General features: G+C 46.9%; 1 protein-coding gene across 1 annotated transcript; it reads left to right on the top strand.

Moving 5' to 3' along the window:
* Nucleotides 1–5,594: 5,594 nt before the first annotated feature.
* LOC130842271 (PWWP domain-containing DNA repair factor 4-like) lies at nt 5,595–7,421 on the top strand. Its single transcript, XM_057718907.1, has one exon. It carries the CDS (start codon nt 5,595–5,597, stop codon nt 7,419–7,421), a length of 1,827 nt encoding a protein of 608 aa, XP_057574890.1.
* Nucleotides 7,422–8,179: the final 758 nt, after the last annotated feature.

Below are 8,179 nucleotides of genomic sequence, written 5' to 3'. Positions count from 1 at the left end.
CTCCAAGCCCCATCTCCATCACTGCCCACAGCAAGACCAGCACCAGCAGAATGGTTAACCCTCTCCTAAGGGATCTGGGTCCCAGGAGCGAGCTGGGGGTGGGGAGGGAGGACGGGGTAGCGGGCCTCCCCTCAGATCCTGACCCTCTGGTGCAAGCTCATCAGCTTTCCCCATCATCATTGGGAGGGCTCTCGGGCTTCATGGACCCCTCCCCTGACCTCCTTGAGAAACCTCACAGAGCTGGGTAGCCCCCTTTCCTCAGAAGTCTGAGCCCAAGCTCTGAGGTCTCCTCCTCCAACGTCATGGGTTCTCAGAACTGACGTATCTTCCCGTGGTCTTTCCAGAACTACAAGTGCCCCACTCTTCCTACCAGCGTGACCTCCTTCTTGTCCCATTGCTCCCTTTTTTGCCCTCCAGATAATTCTGTCAAGCTCCCTCTAATTAAAATAATAAGTGGACCCTGCCTAATAATCATATGTGTTTTGCTCTCTTCACTTTTAAGGGTGTTCCTTTTGCCTCGGTTTCTGGAAGTTTTACTCTTACTGCTTGAATGTGTATTTGCATGTCTCGTGTCTGTGCGTGCGTGTGTGTGTGCGTGTGTGTTTGAGAGAGAGAGAGTGTGTGTGTATTATGCTTGGGAATTCAGCACATCGAAGTGATATTTTCCCCTATTTTGGAAAATCGTTATTTTGGAAAATTGTTGTTTTTTTCTCCTTCTGTATGCACGTTCTGTATCCCCCGTCTCTCTTCTTGGACTGCAATCACATATCTCTTATGTGGTTAAGTGTAGACACATTTTAAGAGTGAACATGTCCTTTCTTCTGTATAAAACATACCTCAAAGACATACCAAACGTGTCAAATCTATCCTCGTTGCATCCTATGCAATGGTATGGAACCGTTTTTCTACACTTGCTTTCTCTTGGTTCACTTCCGTCTAATGTTTCCTTTCCTCTCGCCTCAGAGTCTTTATATAACGTAAGATTTTGGTGCATATGGACACGTAAGTGTGTGATCCCTGTACTGATTGACAACGTGCTTTGAAAAATAACCGTCTGCCCTCGTCACCCACTTCCAACCTTGTTCCTCTTCTCTTTTTGACAGAACCACAGTCATGACATGTCTGTTTGCCATTCTGGACTTTTTCATTGCATTTACATGTCTTTCATGTCCTATGATAAGTTACATAGCATCACGCCTGTGGATTGGAGAAATAAAAGCTCTATGTCATCAAGTTCTTTGGTTCCTCACCTCTAGGGCAAGGGGAATACCACAAAAGGTGTACCAGGACCTAGAAAATTGAAGCTAGTGCGTTTGAGGACTTTATTTCTCGATGGTCTGAAATTGATGATGAGGTTGTAGGTGGTGGGGTTGCTATTAATGCAGTCCCCCGTCTGTTTTCCGCTGTGCATTCTCTCTCTGCTGGCATGTTTGATTTGATTGTAAACTAAAGCATTGGATGCATTTTCATTTGCAAGCCCTCTGAGAATCCGGGTTACTTTAAAAGTTAGTCCAATGTTTTTTGCGGGTTTTCTTTTCATTTTTTAAATTTTGTTTTACTTTTATTTATTTATTTTTGGCTGCTTTGGGACTTCAGTTGCTGCATGCAGGCTTTTCTCTAATTGAGGCAAGCGGGGGCTACTCTTTGCTGTGGTGTGCGGGCTTCTCATTGTGGTGGCTTCTCTTCTTGGGGAGCACGGGCTCTAGGCTCTCGGGCTTCAGTAGTTGCAGCATGTGGGCTCAGCAGTTGCTGCGTGAAGGCTCAGTAGCTGTGGCACATGGGCTTAGTTGCTCCACGGCATGTGGGATCATCCTGGACCAGGGATCGAACCCATGTCCCCTGCATTGGCAGGCGGATTCTTAACCACTGCACCACCAGGAAAGCCCCCAATGTTCTACTGCAAACACAGCTCTTGGTGTGCAAAAGAGGATCAATACTGACAAGTCAATATCTTGTCTATCGATCTATCGATCTATCATATATCCACCCATCCATCTTACCTGTAAGAGAGTCATAGTCCTGTTAGCCCAAAATATGGAAAGAAAATCATCTGCAAGACTGTGTACCAAACCCGAATGGAAGATATTTGGGCAATGTGCCAAAGCATATGATGGGAGGACCATTTGATATGTAATATTTGCATTTAATGGCCTTCCCTTCTGATGGTCCCTCTTAAGGATGCGTTGCTTTAGCAATCAGAAAATAAATGACTGCAGTTGGTATCTTGGTTGTCCGTTGGAAGTACCCCCATGCAAGTGTTTCATTCTTGGAAAGATGTACACAAAGGTAAATATGAGAGAATATTGAAGTAGGTCGCACAATTTTTTAACACCCTTTTAATATACAGTATAGGTATCACTAGAATAAAAGTTCTAGAGTCCTTGGACTCATATGTCTACAGTAAGCATTCCTAGGTGATTAGTTTACTGGTGCTGAAGAGTTTTCCTATTTTATGATTGTAAACATCATTTTAGGTTTCCCCACGTATACTTTCAAAACAAGGAACTAAAGGGAACTGAGAATAACATCTCTCCTGGAAGCAGAATCATGTGCATGCATCCATATCGGGTCACTTTGGTCTCTAATGTGGTGCTGAGATAGATACGGAGAGAGAGAGAGAGGGAGAGTGTAAGTGTGTCTTGGGGTATGGGTAGCTCTCTGATTGGGGCTGAGGTGACTCAGGCATCCCTGGTTTGTGTGATGGGCTGGCAGGTCCTGCTGCAGGGAGTCCGCAGTGGCTGAGTCACCTGTTTTTCCTTCTCCCTTTTGTTCTGTGTCGTCACCTGACACCTGTGCTCTGAGAGCTGGAACACGGAGTTCTCTGGAGCACAAGACTCGAAACCTCGTGCAGGGAAAAGCTGGTGCAGGTGACGCCCAAAGTATGTCTATTTAGCCATCATCTATTCCATATTATACCTGTGAGTATGTGTGAACAAAGTCATACATACGTGGACCTATTAGGGAAATGACAGTTCATAGTATGAAACACATCATTTGATACTGCAAATGGATGAGCCAAATTCTGTAAGTGAATTATAATACACATTTGTACAATGTATACAGAAAAGCAGAACCTATTAACAGTGCATTTCTGGGTGGGAAGAGAGGGATTGAGAGAACAGTTGCATCTTTTGCACTGCACACATCTAAATGGTTGAAATTTATTTAAATCAAGTTTTTAAATATCGGGGCATCCACACTGTAAAGAGAACTGGAGAAATGATGTGAAAAGTAGGCATTCACATGAAACGGTGACCAAATATGCTCTTGAGGGAGGAAGTGTAGCCCCAGCTAATATGTGCAGGGTTGTGTATGTGGATGCATGGGAACTGTGTGGGAATCCCATACACCATCGTACTGAGAGTGAGCGTCTACAGTGTGTGGTCTCCTGTGTATGCCTCTCTGCACATCTCATATTCTCTGAAAGCCCATTTGCTATTAGTTTAGAAGCACACACACACACAAAAAACACAGAAACACTATAGGCCCCACGTTTGGTACACACACACCCACACCCACACACACACACACCCCCCCACACACACACACACTGCTACTATTAAATCTCTTTTATTGAATTATAACTGACACACTGTATTATATCAGGTGTATTATATTAGTTGCAGCTGCACTATGTAGTGATTCTGTATTTTCATACATTCCTCCCTGATCACCACAACACGTCTAGTTACCATCTGCCGCCGTACAGAGTTATTACAATATGATCGACTGTATTCCCTGTGCTGTACACTATGTCCTCGGGACTTCAGATTCTGTGCCTTTGGCGGCAGATCCAGAAAATCACTGCCAATCCCAATGTCAAAGGGCTTACGGCCTAAGTTTCCTTCTAGGAGTTTTATGGTTTCTGGTCTTACATTTAACCCATGTTGGTGTGAGAAAGTGGTCCAGTTTGAGTCTTTTGCACATAGCTGTCCAGTTTTCACAGGGCCACTTGTTGAAGGGGCTGTCTTTTCCCCCATTGTCTACTCTTGCCTCTTTAGTCATAGATGAATTGACCATATGCGCCTGGATGTATCTCTGGGCTCCCTCTTCTCTTCCACTGGCCCGTAGGTCTCTTTTTGAGCCAATACCATACAGGTTTGAAGACGGTAGCTTTATGGTGTAGTCTGATGTCAGGGCACGTGACTCCTCCAGCTCTGCTCTTCTTTCTCAAGATTGCTTTGGCTATTCGGGGGCCTTCTGTGGCCTGCTACTATTAAATCTACATGTCCAGGACAGATGAAGGCCCTCACAAAAGTGGTCATCCCCACTCCTCTGAAATAGAGGGGAGGAGCAGAATGTCAGTAGCTTAACGTGGAAGTAGTTTGCAATGCAACAGAGGGGAGAAATAAACATGACTCCCACAGTATAAACGAGATTTAACCAACATTTCTGTTTCAGAGTGGCATGCATTCCAGACTTGGCCAATCCCCGATTCAGTGGCTTAATTTCCTATCTAATTTTGCATTTTCTAGATCAACTTTAGGGGTGCCTGAGTCCTGGGTCTCCACAATTGATGTCGTTTGATCCCTGGGGGAACTCTGTGCACTTCAGAAGTGCACAGGGTCTGCTGGACAAGCAGTTGACGTGTGGGAATCAACAGATCCAGCTCCAGAACCACACCTACCATGATCCGCATGCCCTGGGTAAGCCTTTTCCCTTCCCCTAAACATTTCATTTGCAATCAGTTCTCTATGGACCTCTGGATTCTAAGCTCGTGCTCTTGAACACGGGATTGCGCTGACACCCGGTATATCTGTACGCTGGAGATCGCCTCTGGCTCCCCTGGGTGCACAGGCAGTGGCGCACTGGCACCCTGGAAAAGAAAACATGAAGCATTCCCCGAGGATGCGCCCCAAGGAGCACAAAAGGCACAGGACGTCCAGTGACACAAATGAGATCCCAGACATGAGACCCACCTCCCCACATGGTTGCTCTTTCATACACAGTAGTAACAAATAGGGCAAGACATTGCGTTTGGAGGGCTGTAAAACTCCTCTGCTATCTTCGGTATTCCCCCCACCCCCCACACCTGCCACGTATCTACCCCCTAGACACATGGAATCACACCCTTTATATTCCTTTGCTTCATCTCTTATCAGTTCTCTTTGGCCAACCTTCTTCTATTTTCACAAAAGGCATATCCCATCCATCCCCCCCACACGGTGCTCATGCTTTCCTTCTTTTCTATATTCCAGTATTCTCCAGTATAGTCCATTGAAAACACGACCTCCAGCGTCTTTAGGAGATTCAGGTGGAGAAGCACAGGCCGAAGAAGCTGTAAACGCTTCGTAGTCCTAAGCAAAAAGGTGTGGTCAAGAACTGTGTTTTAGGAAAGACCTGTTGTAGCCGTGGGTATGACTGCCAGACCCCTCAGCCTCGGCTAACTGTTGGCAGCCAAGTCAAATCATGATGGATGCCGAGTATGTCCTGTGAATTGGAAAGGCCGCTTTTGGCCAGCCAAGGTCTTGTCCAGATCCAGGACCCCACCACAAAAGACGAAGCAAAGGGCCTTGTCTCTGGAAGTTCAAATACTCTCAGTAGATGCAAAAATCAAAGTGAAAAGCACAGACATAAAGACCCTAAATGAGTCCATGATTGAATCCATTGCCTCCTCACTAGCGGCCCAGTCGAAGGCCAGTGTCCCACCAGGAGAGGAAGTGGCGTACAGAAGCGCTCTTACAGTGGCCCGGGAGCTTCTGAATCAGGGGGCAAATTTGGGTCCGGCAAGAGCGGCGGGTGATCCGGAGTGCATGATGCGGTCCCCAAGAGGACCACAAAAGCGACCTCATAAAAAATATCAGAAGCCCAAAAGGAACTTACAGAGGCGTCTTAGGAAAAGTAAAAACCCCAAATCACCCTCGGTACCTTCAGAGAGGGAAGACGCCTCCTATGGTGACAAGTCACAAGTGCACACACCTGTAACCCCTATTCCAAGGGAAGTGCAAGCAGAGCCCTCTCAAAGCTCCAGCGTGTACCCAAACTTCCTGTCACTTTCAGAAGATGACCGTGTGAAAGAGGGCAAGGAAAAGGGGGACACCTCAAGAGTTATGTCCTTGCCTTGCACAGTCAAGGGGGAGGGGGCAGGTGCTAAAGGTGGCGGTGTCCTTCCATCGCTGCCACCCGGTCTCATCCTCGCTGTGCCCAAGGCTCTGAAAGAGGAGGCGCACAGCACCTGCCCGAAGGCCCTGGCTGTCTCCCCTAAATGCGCTACCACCTCCGGGAATGTTGAGGAGCCTGGAGAGGGTGCCTGCAACCCAGGCTTGGAAGGCGCGGCAGCATCTTCTGGTGCTCCTAACCCGAAGCTGCGTTATTCACTCCGTCTAGCAAATAGAAAAAGGAAGCTGCAGCTCCCAGCATTTGAGGAAGGGTGGCAAGAACCTCATCCTTCAGCTGGCTCAAAGACTATTAAGCCCACCAGAGCTGTCAAGAAGGGTGTGGGCAAGGAAGCGGGACAGCTGACAAGCATGGCTTTCCCAGAGGAGCCATGTCCCATTGAGAGAGGAACGATGGTCTGGTTTAAATTTCAAAGCCACCCATTTTGGCCAGCCGTGGTAAAGAGTGTCAGCCCAACCGAGCAGACTGCCAGGGTGCTTCTGATTGAGGCCTACATGCACCGTGAAAGGAGCGGCATTCGAGTTCCTCTTCGAAGGTTGAAGCATCTGGATTGTAAAGGGAAAGAAAAGCTAATGAAGAGAGCCAGGAAAGTGTATGGGCCAAGTGTGAACTGGTGTTTCTCACTGATTTCCCACTACAGGGAAGGGCTCATTCGCGGGTCCTTTGCGGGCTCTTTCCTGGACTATTATGCTGCTGACATCAGTTACCCAATGAGGAAAGCCGTCCAAGAGGGGGATCTGCAGATTGATTTCCCAAAGGTGAATTATGCCGACCTGGAAGATTCTGAGGAGGAGAGCTCCGTGGGTGAGAAGAAGCCCTGCAAGAAAATCCTCCCTGACCGGATGAGGGCCGCTCGGGACCGAACCAACCAGAAGCTAGTGGACTTCATCGTGAAAAGAAAGGGGGCCGACCACCATCTTCTGGACATTGTCAAAGGCAGGAAAGAGTCCAGGTGGCTGGCATCGTTTCTGAATTCACACAGGTACGTGATCTGCGTTGAAACATACCTGGAGGACGAAGATCAGTTGGATGCGGTGGTAAAACATTTACAAGAAATCTACAAAGAGATAGACAGGAGCGCGCTGGCTCTGACGAGAGATGACAAAGTGAGTTTTGTTTTGGAAGTTCTTCTGCCAGAAGCAATCATTTGTTCAATTGCTGCACTGGATGGATTAGACTACAAGGAGGCAGAAGCAAAGTACCTGCAAGGGCCACCTGTGCATTACCGGGAAAAAGAGCTTTTTGATAAAAATATCTTAAAGGAAATGAGAAAGAGATCAGCATGGAGGGGCAGGGCTAAGTAACTCTCCCCCTGCGCCCAGCACCTCATTGTGGCGACTTCTCAGCCATACCATGAGTAAGAATCCCTGTCTGTCTGAACGGCGTGATCTTTCCACTCCCTATGCTGTTTTAAATACCTCCTGGAAATCCAAGGCCCCGCGAACACGCTGAATTCATTCTGGATCCATCTCCAGCGTTTGTGGGTAGCATGGTCATTGTCGTTTCTTGTTCCCAGACCCCTCACACCACTAATTTGTTAAAATACTGCAAACAGCTGTACTTCCATCTACTTGCCCAGACGTGTAATTTTCCAGATATTTTCATGACATGGCTTTTGACTATACGTCATATTTTAAAATAGGACACGCATTCTTTTATTAGGTGAAAAAGCCCTGCGTCAGGTATGAGGCAAGAATCATTTTTAAAATCTAAGGCATATCTTTTTACAGAAGCACCACATGGGTTTTTCATTCTTCCTGTGGCATATCGGTATACACAATTGATTGGGTTCCTTCTTAAGATAACCCCTGACTTTTCCCTGCCATGCTTATCCACTTGGAAAAATGGCCCTGAGAGATGAAGCCAGTGACAGAGATATTTTCTACATATCACTGCTACCTTCCAATGGTTCTTGGAAAAGCAATCTGAAATCCAAACAAAGTTAATGGGTCATCTGCATGTAGTCCGCGTGAGGGTGAATGAAACCTCAGCATGCAGGAAATATTCTGTCAGCCTGTGCAAGGTTGTTAACTCTTCGTTTCCCTGAGATTCTGTTTGTGGG

This window comes from Hippopotamus amphibius, chromosome X (genome assembly GCF_030028045.1).
Source record: "Hippopotamus amphibius kiboko isolate mHipAmp2 chromosome X, mHipAmp2.hap2, whole genome shotgun sequence".
Lineage (NCBI taxonomy): Eukaryota > Metazoa > Chordata > Mammalia > Artiodactyla > Hippopotamidae > Hippopotamus > Hippopotamus amphibius.
Note: the sequence above shows the minus strand (reverse complement) of the source record. Positions and strands in the feature narration are given on the sequence as shown.

What these genes read in the sequence shown, in the direction of transcription:
- LOC130842271 (XM_057718907.1), top strand. Translation starts at nt 5,595, where the DNA reads ATGATTGAATCCATTGCCTCCTCACTAGCGGCCCAGTCGAAGGCCAGT.